This window comes from Botrytis cinerea, chromosome 6 (assembly GCF_000143535.2).
Source record: "Botrytis cinerea B05.10 chromosome 6, complete sequence".
Classification (NCBI taxonomy): Eukaryota; Fungi; Ascomycota; class Leotiomycetes; order Helotiales; family Sclerotiniaceae; genus Botrytis; species Botrytis cinerea.
In genome coordinates, this window is record NC_037315.1 from 719,375 (window position 1) to 733,037 (window position 13,663).

Below are 13,663 nucleotides of genomic sequence, written 5' to 3' on the forward strand. Positions count from 1 at the left end.
ACTAAACTCGATTGTAACTCATGGCCTCCATGTATATGTCTTGTCCATTGTTCCATAGAGTCTAATGTTTACTAAAGCTGGAATGTTTTACAATGCCCCTATGTCTGATTTTTCTTACGTGTTGACAAATTCATGGGGTATTGTGTTCCTTGGTATAATCATCCGAAACATCTAATACATGTATTCAGACACATCTTACATATACTAGTCATTCAAGACTGTTGTATTCCAAACCTAAGCAATATTCGCGGTTCAAACGCCCCGAATGATTTTTATAGGTCAAGTCTTCATCTACGATTTGAGAAGGAATTCTTTTCAAGATTCGCATTCTGGGTGTAAGTTGCCCAACTTTTCTTGTTTCCTGAGCGTTTCTTCACCCAAAGAAGAATTCCACTGAGAAACATTGACTTAATGGTCCCGAAGCTGTCTTCCAAAAGTTGTATTTGATACAGGCTGATGCTTGCTTTTCGAGATCCAATATCCGAGGGACCATAATTGGTTAAGTTGATTCAGAAACTTAATGTGTTATGTATGACTCAAAGCGGCAGTAGCGATAACATTGTCCGATTAGAACCAGCACACTCGTTTGCAAGCTAAAATCAAGAGACGTCCCTCAAAAAAGTAAAGAATTATTGTATACGTATACGAGCGAATGATGCATTGCGGGAACCCGCATTCATAACCCAGCAGTCCACCGCAACCAGCTCATATTGGATAAAATTCTATAGTAAAAGCGCTAGCTTCACTTAAGAAACCCTCGAAGAACCAATTGATAGTAAGAATTTTCTTGTTCTCGTCATCGAACTTCCAAAAACTATGAGCTAACACAAAAATCAAAAATCACCCTAGTGTTGTCGCGGCACTGATCGTTATAGATATTGATTTTGCCATCCGAGAACATTGCCACCCCTATCGATCGAACTGAATTAGTGGTGACCAATCCGCTAGGTAGACAAGCTATTGATTAATTCTGTATATCGACGTAGCAGAATGCATCCACGTCGTCTTCCGAATGTCGAAGTTCTATTGATCAATGTGACAAAAGTCCATTTAGGCATGAAGCACGAGTGCTCCACTAATAAGGGAACCACCGAAGATCTTCGTTCAACACGACTTTCAGTTGAGACAGACCACGAAAGACATTTAGGAAGACAGACCGAGTGAAGACTCCTTAGAAGTTTTGTGTATAGTGTCAAGTGTTGAAAAGTAAATCGAGTGCATAAGCACGAGCCCTTACCTAGTTTCATCTGCCACGTGATTAGAGAGAAAGGAATGTATGTAGGGAGGTGGCGATAAATCTTGTTAGTTTCTTGCTGGTTGGTTTAAGGCTTGTCAATTTGAAGCAGGTACTTATAGAAAGGTACCTAGTGTACATGCGATACATGATTAGGAACATGAGGGCATATGCAAGATGAAGGCAGAATACTCCGCACGGCAGCACGTACCCGTTCATGAGAACTCACGACATTTTTCTTTTTTTGGCCGTTTGCTATGTTCCATATATGTTGGCTAACACCTCTAGAGTGTTCATTCACCTACCGATTAGCAACCTCACCGCCGTTTTATTAGCACAAAAGGAACGCCAGCTGTATCTTGAGTAAGCTTCAGCATCGCATAGTGATCAATTGGTGGCCGAGCAAGAGATCCCAATGGACCTCCCAGCCTAGACTTCCAAAGCGTCGACGTACCTGTTGCATGTGTATCGTTTATCTTTTGATGATTATACCTGCAAGTATGAAAGTACCTTCTGCGTATCATGTTTTGTGTGTGCATTTCCAGAGCTCTTGTGGCTATCAATTTCTTGACTAATATGATCATCTAGGTCAATATAGCATGTCATTGCATAACTTTTCCCGCAATTCAAGGTTCCAAGAGATGTTCCAACGAGAATCCAACATTAATGTTTGGCATCAGTGGAACACCAATTTTTTTTTTTAAACCATACTCCGTACAAGCAAGCAGCTTACATTTCTCCACTATCATGTCTCGTTAGCTCCTTGTCATCTGCGTCAACACTTGCAATCAAAGTGGACTCGAGAGATATGAACGATATCTTGGACCGCTGCTTGTTCTTACCAACATGGTTTAGACATTTGGACATCTGAACGTCACATTACATTACATTACCTAGGTAAATCCGATGGGGTAAACATCTATAAGGTTAGCCCATTATGCACGCCATTAGATCCGGATTTTGGTGGAGTGCCTTTTTGTGGGGGCTGGTGAATAAATCTCACGATACTAACAAAACTACCAACGATGTACGTATGTATCTATTCTAGAACTGATCAATCAACACACGCTTTAACACTATCGGTAATGACAATCTAGTCCTGATAAATCCAGTGGTTGGAAAATTCCTTAGATCAATAAATGATTACTGCAAGTGCAGATAGAATCAATCAATTAATCTTGGATATGATAAATTTATATGTATATCACCTGTGTGTATTCCTCTTCCGAGTCTCGTTCGGAACGTTTGCTCTTCGGGAAAAGTACCCCAGGAAGCTCGGCTATAAAGACATTCTGCATGCCAGCATGGCTGGCTCCAAGACTAGCTAGCTATCCCTAGACGAAAATCACACCTTCCTAGTTCTAGGCGACGACACCGTCATCCAATGATAGAAAAGTGGCCTTGCAAATTATCATTTTATCCATTGTCATATGCAATTCACAAGTGGGAACCGTTTTCATCGCGATAAATTCGTGAACTGAAAAGGGAGTGGAGAATTAGCAAAGAAACTACATAGCCGCTGCATGTTTTTGGAGAGAAGCTTCACATGTTTGTTTCTCAACGCTTACAGCTGGTACAGTTGTGTGTCTCGTACAATTCCAACCAGTTATATTCTTGAATTTACCATCGGACAGCTGTCCAACTGCGGAAATGAAGAATAAGATCAAATTGGGATTTCGGTCACCGGAACATTATGCCGGGGGGTAGACGTTTATCATGCTGCCGCATCTGCGCTACGAACTCAATTATGCAGACTACTCTCATGTTGCACTTAAATTATCTGGACCAGTTATATACTTCATATCTTCTCTACTTCTATACATTTCCGCAGTTTCCTTTCCTGCAGTTGTCCGGAATTCTTGTCAGAAATCCTTGCTGCATACATATTATGTTTATGCCCCACCCTGGAGCCACACCACAGAATTAGAGCAATCAACAAATACTCGCACACTGCACCTGCAAAATGGACTCTATTCCTAGTCTTTTCAATAAAGTTCATGGCATGTCACCGAACATCGTTCCTCATTTCGATCATCATTTTACCACTTGATGAACGATTCTGTCAAAATCAACGACAATGGGTAAAAGGGACGACATATGTTCCTTTCTTGGCTATGAAAAAGATAACCCTACGAAAGATCGTCGGAATCTATTAAAATCTACTTCTGCCTTTTTGGCCGACTACGAAGCTCGTGGGAACAAGGTGTATGGTCGAAAGGCCGAGTCTATTGGAAGTCGACTATGTGCTGTGAATTTTCTCGAAGAAGAAGGCAGAGGGGAGAGGTTTTGGCCACCAACATCAGATGGAAGCCTGGTTTACGAACAAGCTCGTGATAAAAAAATGTGAGAGAAGATTTGTTTTGCTTCTTCTCTGTCGCTGTATTCTGAGAGTTTCGGTTTCTAGTATCATCGATCATGTAGCCGACCTATTTCTCATCCACGCAAGATCCAACTATAGCAAATTGGTATGTGCTGCTCTTGTCTATTTTTGTCTTATGAAATATGGCACATCTGATAGATGGTCTCGCTTCATTTCTGATGATTTGCGAGCATGTTAATTTCCCGTGTGGGAGCTAACGCCACAATCATGCAGCATGCGAAACGGAGGTGCCAAAAACACAATGTTGCCTCCCCACCATCAAATGTTAACAATGAACATATTAGCAACAAACCCTCGGCCTCGAGTACACCTGAAGTATTTCTTTCTGTAACACTTTACCCTTCAACTCCAGATACTAATTGTACATATAGGAAACGTACCTGGAAGACGAAGAGCCACAATTTACTTATAGTTCGTCTTTAATGACCATTAAGCCAGAGTTGTGCCTTACACCATGGTTAGATCCGCCAAAAAGGTTTGATCGTAACGTGGCTATGCCGTGGGCAGAGCGTATTGACCCCAAAAACCTTCCAGATCCACCGGTTCGATTGGGGAAGGATTGGTTGTCACAGGTTGTTCTCTCAAATAGCAAATTTTTGTGGAAGCTAACTTGCGCTTAGAAGAGTGTACAATGGCCCAGTGCAGTTGATAAGGAAATTCAGTACTTTATGCATAGATGGCTGTTTTATTACACACCTGATCTAGAGAATGGCGCAGATGACGGAATTCAAAGCCTCGTGAGTCTCTTGAGGAAGAAAGAGGGTCCAAGTGCGGAGCTTGACGGCACGCAACTTCGAGAATTCAGAAAGCGAATTATCGATAGAGTAAAACATTGGACAGAGACATTCATCAATCATCAGTTTATCGAATTACAAGGCGACGGTGTTCCTCAGATGAGTGCAAGATTTCGCGCAATATGGACCACCCTAAAGTATGACACACCTACTCCACGCGTCAGTAATCGAAGACGTAGTGTTGAAGAAGAATTGCCGCCAGAGACCCATCGCAAGCGACGAAAACTTTCGAAGAAATCCGAAGACAATGCACTAGATAGTAGTAGATCAAAGAGAAAACCATGGACCGAGAATGCATGGAGACGCAAGACAATTCCACCCCCCGCGGACATGACATTCCCGAATCTTATATCTAGAAAAAGCTCTAACATCGATCCCGTGACTGTGATGGTGACGGCTGGGGAAAATGTTAACGAAGAAAGTAATGAAGAGAGGTTTCAAAAGTTGGAAGTGCATGAAGTACCTGAGGTATGATTTATTCACCGCAAATTCAGTTTTCATTTTTGTTACTATATCTGACCATGTTTAGCACACGATCCAAAATTCAAAAATCTCTGTCGAAATACCTTTACCTTGCAAAAGCATATCTAACAAAGCTGATGTATTTATCAAGATGGAAGAGGAATCGACGATAGAGGTGTCACAGCTAGGGACGACAGTAACCGAATTATCGGACGATAATCGATTCAGCGAAGCAAAAAGAGTAGCAGTACCTACCAAAGGGGTAGTCATCAAATCCCCATCTCCAAATCCAGATGATACAGTTACACTTGAGACAACGCCTCCACATGTGCAGGACAACATACAAGGGCCCGAAGCCAAGTCAATTCTCTCACATCAATCAAGCAATACGTCAGAAGGTCGAAATCTCTCACCACAATCTGAATTGCTGGATACCATTGTCATGCCAAACCAATCATCGGAAACGATCGCAGATGGTCCACTAATTGACAAAGTTGTCGGTGCTCAAGCAGAAGTAATTGACTCTCAGTTATCAACCCGGATCGAGCATCCGAGTCAACTTTTACAGACTGCAGATGTACGTTCATCTCCAAAAGTCAAAGAAGATCTTGAACTTCGTATCGAAGTGAGCACTCAGCCGATTGAGCTAGACGGGGAAGACTTTACAAAAGGGCCGACCCCAAAGCAATTGGAAGACCAGGTTGATGAGCCTCGAAGAGCCGTCCCAACAATTCATCAAATTATAATGGAGAATGATGATCGCAATACCTCTGATTCTATCACCCCACCAGAGACTCTATCATCAGAAAATTCAAAAAAATGCGGCCCTTTCAACGACACCAAGATTTTGAACCAGCTTTTCTCGTCCAATGCTTCCCGAGCCATCGATACCCAACGAACCCGTGGCACTTCCAGTATTTCACCAACATCAAGCGCTGATATGCATACGCATGAAATGGACAAGAATCTCTTTCCCAGAACCACAACCCAGAATAGTGTATTGCCACGTGCCTCGCCATCGATCGAGCTTGCTCCAAAAGAAAGTCCTCCTGAAAAACTCTCACACCAGGGCGATATAATTACAGTCAATAATGCATTCACAGAGGGTTTGAGCAATTTGTCACAAATTCCAAAGACTGCCAAGCCTCAATCTGGTCATTCCAATCAAATTCCCTCGTTAGATGTTCTAGAAACGAGCCAGAAATCATTCGAGAGGAATGATTCTAATTTGACACGAACCCCCTTGCCGTCAGGTCCATTGACGTCGGAGACCGGCCAGGAAACGTCAACTCTATTGCCTATTGTCAGGCAATCTACAACAACCATATCAGACTACCCCAAGTCAGACGTATCGTCTCCAGTACTACCTCAAAATCCTGTCCAGGAACCTCAAGCAGCTTTCCGTGATCCATTGGTTTCAGGTTTTCAACCTATAAATCGACCGATGTCAAGTCTTGCTTTGCAATCTTCCCCTGCCCCCATATCCCAAAGTTCCGCGGGGGTATATAAGTCATCGATTGCACCACAACAAGTTCGAGATCAACGACAAAGCAAGCAGATGAATGAGACACCAAAACAAAGTGAAGCCATATTCCCGCAAATTATTACACGCGAACCTGGCAGGTCATCAGAGCCCTCTTGGACCCGGAACGTACATCTCAACTCATATCCAGTGAACTCTCAGAATGGCGTCTACCCCATGGCATTTGTTAGTAAACCGACAGCATCAAAAAACGACATTTGGATGCAAGAAACTTCACGAAAAAGGCAATTGGAGCAAACGAATACCAAGCCTCGAAAAACAAAGTCAAGAAAGAAGTCAACGCCATGCGAAAAGCCGACTATGGAATCTGGCACTGCTCAGTATCCACTGGCTTCGTCAGCTCCCGCGAGCCAAAATACAACACCTTCTGTGATTCAAATACAATCTCCGCGACAACCTGAATATGACCAAAAGCGTTCTCCTAAGCCACCGCATCCAGAACTCATCAATCATCTGAGAATTATGGACGAAAAGATGGGTACGAATTCTGGTGCATCTTATCAGTACCATCTTAAGACCACAAACTCTCCTTCAATAATCTCAAATCAACAGTCGAATAATCATGGTCGGAATATGGATCAGAGTAGGACGAACAATTATGATTCCAGGCAAGAGAATAGTATCTCGAATCAGATCGTCTCGCAAGAACAGGTGCATTTAAATCGAAAGAGGTCGTCAGAGGATTGGAGTAATACTAAGAGTCCTGTGGGTATGCATCACTCGACTTCTGTTGGGTCTCCAGCACAATCTCAGCGAACTTCCAGCATGTCGCAAAAACGAACGTCAATCCCCGAAACTATACAAATCTCTCGTATGGAGCAAGAGAGGTTCCAACACGGTATGCAACAAAACAGAAGATTGCCCAATGCTGGAGAAAATAAATTTGATTCTCAAAATGGCAAGCAACAAATTTCGAACCTCCCCAAACTCGACATACAGATCAAAATAAACCCTGTGGCGTTTACAACTCAGAATCAAGTACCGTCCAAGGAGAACGCTCAAAACAGAGCTGACATTGAAATTCGTAATCAGTGGCCCGATTCTGCACATATGGGTCAGTCCGAATCCGTGCGTTTGCGGGAGGCAGAAGCGAGGCATGGGGCTTCTATTAATAGTGGAACGGGGCGTATAATTTCCAAAAGCCCTTCGATGTCAAGTCCTAAGACTTCGCAACATCTCAAGGACTTACAGGGGACGCAAGACAGAGTTTATAATCATGCCCAACAGTCAAACCCAGCACAAACCAATCAGCATCCCAGCCAACAGTCCCAAGGACCAAAGACTCACAGCCAGACTCAAGTCAATTCTTCCTCTCCAGAATTGTATCGATCCCAGGACCCATGGTGGAACTCGTTAGCTACGGATTATAACATATCCACAATTCCCAAACAACCATCAAGATATGTCCCTCAAACTAGTACTAATGTATTACACAATCGCACGATGGCCAATACTACCCCAGTCTCAATAGTACCAAGTGCGTCACAGGTACAAGTAGGAAGTCAAGAGTCTCTACCTGACATGAGACAAGCTGCACCCCAAGCAACAGAACGTCCGCATTCCACGGGAAGTCAGGCCTCCAAAGTATTTCACCAAACACCAGAGAGCCAACGCGTCAAGTACTCTTCGACAACGCCAGCTAATACACAGAACTCACCACCGCAAAATTACTCTGTCGATGAAGATGCGGCACAGCCGTCACAGACTCAAATTTTTAATCCATCTGGTCAAAGTGCGCAATCGCAATTTGGTGTTCGACCCTCAACTTCCCAAAATGAATTCTCCAAGCAAGCTCCGAGTAAGTCATCGAATGAAAGCACGCCGTCACCAAGCAACCAGTCTCATCAGCCTGTAACTCAACCTTCGAATCGTCCCCTCACATCTTCGAAAAGCCAATACAATAACAATGCGACCAGTCAACATTCTCATACACAAGCGTCTAGCTTTCACCGTCAAGCCACCAACCAGCATCACGTTCAGCCCGCTATCATCCAAAGTCCAGTGACACAAAATCAGTTTGCCAATCGCCCCCCTGCCCAATTCTCTCCTGTACAGCCGTCGTTTCCCCAGAACCGATATACCGACCCATCTCCAGTACAACAAGCTTCTACAGCTCCAGGCTCTTACACTCCAGAGCATAATGGGCAACAGAGAGCAACTTCACAATATCAGTATCCGAAACGGCCACAGCAACCGCAACAGCCAGCTGAACCTCAAATTACTTCGACACACGCACAGCAAAATTTTTACAATGAGCAGAATCCTCATGATCGTACAAAAAGCACATTCAATGGCGCCAGTCCTCAAACGATAATGCATTCAGTCAGTGCATCTCCAATGCAGTCCCCAATAAATCAGATCCCTGCATCTCAGCCGTCATTGGCAACTACGATGTCTGCTATACTAAACCCTAGGCTTCCGCCAACACCGCCAACACCAGCTATTGTTCTTGCTACTGGATCAGATCCCATGTCAAAGTTCCCACCTATTAATCAATCTATGTCTGGAAACACTCCGCGACAACAAGCGTCTGCCATTATAACAACTCCGAAAATTAACAACAATTCTCATCATTACCATCCGGCGACATATCCTCCACGGCAGCAAGCAACTGTTATGAACTCTGCACCTAAGCTCGACACCACCTCTAAATATTCGCCCTCCGCTCAATCTCTAGCTACGCCACAACAAACACCGACAACACCTCATGGTGCAAGACCGAAACTCGATTTCTATCTCCAACGTTCCAGTTCCTTAATTGACACTAGTATATCTTTCTCTTATCAATATATGGAATCACTTTCCTTACCGAATTTGTTTGCCTTTTTCTCCCAACGCTCCGGTATACCTTCAGAGAGATTAGACGACCTTACTTTCCGATGCATGTTTGGAGAGTATCAACAATTTGTGATTGGAAAGAATATGGGAGACGGAGAATGGAAGCGAGCTCGAAAGAGAATATGGAGGAATTGGGACAGAGATGTTAAATCTGCGAAACAAAATGGAGATGATGCAGATGAAGAATTTTGGGAAGTTAACATTTTGATTGGGAGGTGTGCATAGATGGCTGGCCGCATTTTCCACCTCGATTAATTTCATCCGTATTATATATTGTACATACTGATTATAAAATCTTTGAATATCTCATTTGGATGTCGACAGTGTCTCAATTGACTGTTGTGAAGTCTTTCATTGTATGGACCACATAGCAGGATATTCATTGGTTTGCCTACCACCTCTAAACTACACTCACTGCAAGCCACGCCTCAGCCAGAGTCAGTATTTTTACGCCTCCGGCAGCCAACCCGAGATTGATGTTTCGAAAAACGCCAAGGGGTGAGACTTACAACCGATATCCACTTTAGCCGATAAACGTCGTTGTAACGATGTCTACAGCCGTTAGCCGACATCCGTTACAATTTTATGCCGTTACATCGAAACATTTCGAAATAAATTGAAATGTTGGTGATTCAATATTCTGCGCCCCTTCAAGATCTCAACGTGCATGAAACTAATAGGTAATACCGACCAGCATAGAAAATGTGACGAATCTATCATCTGCCTAACAATAATACGCGTGAAGGCAACCCCATTTGGGAGTAATGCGTAACACGTACAGGATTAATATATGCATATGCACGATTCCTGGTTCGCGTGATCATTTTTACCAACCAACTGTTGGTGTTCACATGCCGAACAAAGAAAACAGATGGTTATGAGCGGAAGAGATTTTTTTATGCAAATTTCAGACGAATCCAAGAAATGATTAAGATTGGTGACTAGAGTGATTGGATGGAATCTGTATCAGATTTTATGTGTGTGCATGTGTCCGCCAGGGGAAAGAGGCAAATACGAATTGACAATATGTCGGTATTCATGAAGATTGCAGGGGAGAATATCTAAATCTAACAACTTGGTGAGATGCATGACTCAGTCATATAATATTTGAGCATATTCCTATGAGCCTTCCAGTTGGGGACTGTCAAGACAATCATATCATTTGTCAACAAAGAAGATGTGTTGTCAGTTTCCTAGCTCTAAATTGCCAAGAACAGAAAGACTTCTCTGCAAATCGGCTCAAGGGTATATGATATTTTCCTGGACTACGCATCGATTCTATGGATATCGGTTAGACTTGTTGCTTTTGAGAAGAATTATGGCTAGTCTCCACGCTGTGCAACCAGGTGAGTAGAGTTCACTCTTGAGAAATTGCGCATGTGATAGCCGCAATAAAAATATCTAATAAAGATACGAACCCAACACTCAGTAAAAGGCGCCATCAGTAATGAGCGAATATCTAGTGACTTCAGAAAATACGACCACCATTTATCTCAGACTGCAGAACTGGCTTGAGTCTTAGTAAACTGCTTTGGATGTAACGTATCCATTTACTGGCATGTCGCTTGGCAGCCTGGCAAGGCTTGCAGAGGAAGAACGAGTAGGCTCGATCAGAACTAACACGTGTTCAAGAGCTTTCTTTCTGAGTTTCACTTTCGAATCGAAATCAGATGGCAATGTCTATTTGCAGGTCTCCCCTGATATCTTACTTAATATAACGATGGTTCTGCGATGAAAGTTCTGGGAATGCAGAAAGATAAAATAAGAAGAGAAGAGGCCGATTGAGGTTCCGAGGCCATTGAATCCTGTTTTTGAAACGGTCTCCATACATGTGACTTTCAATCCCAGTATTAGAGTATAATGGGATTCTTTCCAAATACTATGTGTAGGTGTGGGAAAATCTGAATTTTCACAGTAAAAACAGAAGTGGGTTAAGAATGTTTATTGGACAAACGCATTTCTTCTCGGTAAAGGCTCCATACAAACATGTTTCCCATCAAGTCAGTCTCACAATGCTCGACTGAGTATCCTCTCAGTCAATATCCTACAGACCCTGCTCTTCAACTTTGTACCATTAACCCATTGTATCTTACTATACTTCCATAAGTCTCTAATGATCTCGACTATATTCTCCCACTTTCTCTCATCTCCCTTCATCACTGTCTCCAATCGATCGTCGCCTAGTAAGATGGTAAATTTCAAGCCGTCAACTTTAAGCATATTGACACCCGCTCTCTGAGCAAAAAGGGAGATAAAGGAAGATAGAGAAAAATCTTCAAGGACTTTGATATTGACTCTGAGGGGGTTCTCGTAATCGAAGTTTTGCTTCGACAGAAAGATGAAGTCTATGTCATTCGAGAAAGTTGCAAGTGGAAGATCATCTTCGGATGCCGACTCGTCTGTCGTTTGAGTTATGGGTTGAAGTGGTGTAGTGAACAGTGGAGAGGACTTGGGGTCTGTGGAACCCGGTTGAAATCGTGTAGACAAATGATCGGAAAATGGTGAGTAGGATGACAAGAATCCACTGCGCGGATTCGAAGCTGAATAGGGCTCTGATTTGATTTCAGCTTCGCTTGATATAGCTGTAGGACTGATCGGTCTCGTCGAATTCAACTTAGAGTTGCTCGTCTCAGGGCTGCACATGGTGGCCAGAGTTGTTGTTGCCGTCGCATGTGCTGAACCATCCTGAAATTTCAATTGATTAGAATAGGTCACTTTGATAATGAATCGATATCTTACTTTGAGAAATCGAGATTTCTCCTTTAAGTTACTTTGACCTCTATCCACCTCTTTTCCTTTGTCCCTTATGATGGGAGGTCGATTGACATTAGATGTTGAAAGTCTTCGATTCTTTGCCACGTTAACTTCTCTATCCACATCATCACCTAGTGTTGTTGATTGGAAAGTTCGTTTTCGTGATAAATTCACTGAGCCTTTGGGATCTGATGAGCGTTGTTGACATGTGATTGTAAGCTCATCGCGGTCTGGAGATACAGAAATCTCGTAAACACCTCGACGGTGTGTGTTTGAGAACTCAGTCTCTTCACTGATTCCCTCGGAAGGCTGGTCCCAAATGTCCAATCTCTGCTCCCATGCTGCGTCTAACTCCTGTGTTCGTGACGTTCTGTCGCCACTGTGATTGCGGAATAATAATTTTTCGACAACCAACGCATCGGCCAACTCTCCCACCCGGGCTTGAAGACGACCCTTTAGTATCTTGTCATGTATCTTGTTTGCAATCACTGGCTCGTCCTTAAAGAGGCGAACGAAATTCAGCAAACTCATGTTCTGATCTGTATTGTAATATAAGAATCCATGCATAAATCTGAGAATGTATGTATCAGGCTCAAGGCCTCCTTGGGCCGTCCAGGAGAATTCCTCATTTTCCAACCATTGTGGCGAAACAAATTCGGCCATCATCTTCTTGTCGTCCATTGGTTTTATGTTACGAATATGAACAGCGCATATTTCTTGATTGCAAGTATTCCTGGATTACAGCAACAATTAGCTTCAACAGACTTCCAAATCTCAACTTGAAGATTGACGGGTTACCTTTTGACATACTTTAGTTCTCTCAATTTACTATTATCAATAGTTCGCCTGACCGATCTCATTGCTGAAGATTTGGCGATGGTATTAAAAGTTGCGCCAGCTTTTGAACATTCTTGGCCAGTCTTTGGGTGTTGAGTTCGTCTTAGTGGGTTTTGATGTCCCGGAGTGGCCAAGAGTTCGTCATCCGAATCCAGACCTCTTCTACGATCCAGACTATTCTGTTGGGCTTCCTATCGAGGCGTCAGTCATAGAAATGAACATCAAATTTTTTACTTGATTGCACAAACCTTTCGCTGACGGCTCTTGAAATAGTAATGCATTTTCCATGCGAAAATATGGGTAAGTGACTTCAAGATTCTAGCCATAAATTATTAAGTCATTGTCACCGTACCGAAGAATTCGCAAGACACTCACTTTATCTTATCATTTTCCCATTTAAGCCGGCGATAGTTGCCATCCAACACCTCTGGCCATAGAAACTCGGCTGTTTTCTTGTCTGCACAAAATGATTCTGCCAATTTTCTCGCCTCCGGGTGCTTTTTCGACATGACTTTTAATGGTGGAATGTGAATAGATTTGGCAAAGACGTTAATCTTCTTCTTTAATTCTGAGCCAGCGGCAGGATAAAATCCTAACGATTTGAATAAATCTTGGATCCTTTTGTCTTTGCCTTTTGATGCTGTTGTGCTCCTGCTTCTCTTTTCGGAAAGAACAGATTTTGCTTGCAATGTTGACGACACCGTCAGCAATATCACTGCCCCAGAATTTCCGAGAAGACAAAGAAAAAGTAAAAATTTCAACACAATAGATCCAAAGATCTGAACGAAAGCGTGGAAGGGAGAATGCTAAGCCCTTTTGTA

The 13,663-nt window shown here is 42.9% G+C and overlaps 2 protein-coding genes across 3 annotated transcripts; one reads left to right on the forward strand and one right to left on the reverse strand.

Moving 5' to 3' along the window:
* Window positions 1–2,880: 2,880 nt before the first annotated feature.
* On the forward strand, window positions 2,881–10,005 carry BCIN_06g02040 (hypothetical protein). Its single transcript, XM_024693369.1, has 6 exons — window positions 2,881–3,577; window positions 3,639–3,699; window positions 3,828–3,929; window positions 3,986–4,186; window positions 4,235–4,876; window positions 4,938–10,005. Exons 1-6 carry the CDS (start codon window positions 3,312–3,314, stop codon window positions 9,474–9,476), a joined length of 5,811 nt encoding a protein of 1,936 aa, XP_024549155.1. The 5' UTR covers window positions 2,881–3,311; the 3' UTR covers window positions 9,477–10,005.
* Window positions 10,006–11,081: 1,076 nt separating this feature from the next.
* Window positions 11,082–13,453, reverse strand: BCIN_06g02050 (hypothetical protein). Of its 2 annotated transcripts, none has more exons than XM_024693370.1 (5): window positions 13,218–13,453; window positions 13,091–13,160; window positions 12,816–13,033; window positions 11,991–12,738; window positions 11,082–11,936 (listed from the first exon to the last, which is right to left on the reverse strand). In XM_024693370.1, exons 1-5 carry the CDS (start codon window positions 13,349–13,351, stop codon window positions 11,259–11,261), a joined length of 1,848 nt encoding a protein of 615 aa, XP_024549156.1. In that variant the 5' UTR covers window positions 13,352–13,453; the 3' UTR covers window positions 11,082–11,258. The 2 variants fall into 2 exon arrangements, with proteins under 2 accessions (XP_024549156.1, XP_024549157.1); XM_024693371.1 differs by having other exon boundaries at window positions 12,804–13,033.
* Between the last annotated feature and the right edge of the window lie 210 nt (window positions 13,454–13,663).

What these genes read in the sequence shown, in the direction of transcription:
- BCIN_06g02040 (XM_024693369.1), top strand. Translation starts at nt 3,312, where the DNA reads ATGGGTAAAAGGGACGACATATGTTCCTTTCTTGGCTATGAAAAAGAT. An exon ending in CAAGCTCGTGATAAAAAAAT is followed by an intron (nt 3,578 to 3,638) that starts GTGAGAGAAGAT and finishes TTCGGTTTCTAG; the next exon opens with TATCATCGATCATGTAGCCG. An exon ending in GATCCAACTATAGCAAATTG is followed by an intron (nt 3,700 to 3,827) that starts GTATGTGCTGCT and finishes ACAATCATGCAG; the next exon opens with CATGCGAAACGGAGGTGCCA.
- BCIN_06g02050 (XM_024693371.1), bottom strand. Translation starts at nt 13,351, where the DNA reads ATGTCGAAAAAGCACCCGGAGGCGAGAAAATTGGCAGAATCATTTTGT. An exon ending in TCAAGAGCCGTCAGCGAAAG is followed by an intron (nt 13,034 to 13,090) that starts GTTTGTGCAATC and finishes ACGCCTCGATAG; the next exon opens with GAAGCCCAACAGAATAGTCT. An exon ending in AGAAATCTCGATTTCTCAAA is followed by an intron (nt 11,937 to 11,990) that starts GTAAGATATCGA and finishes TTGAAATTTCAG; the next exon opens with GATGGTTCAGCACATGCGAC.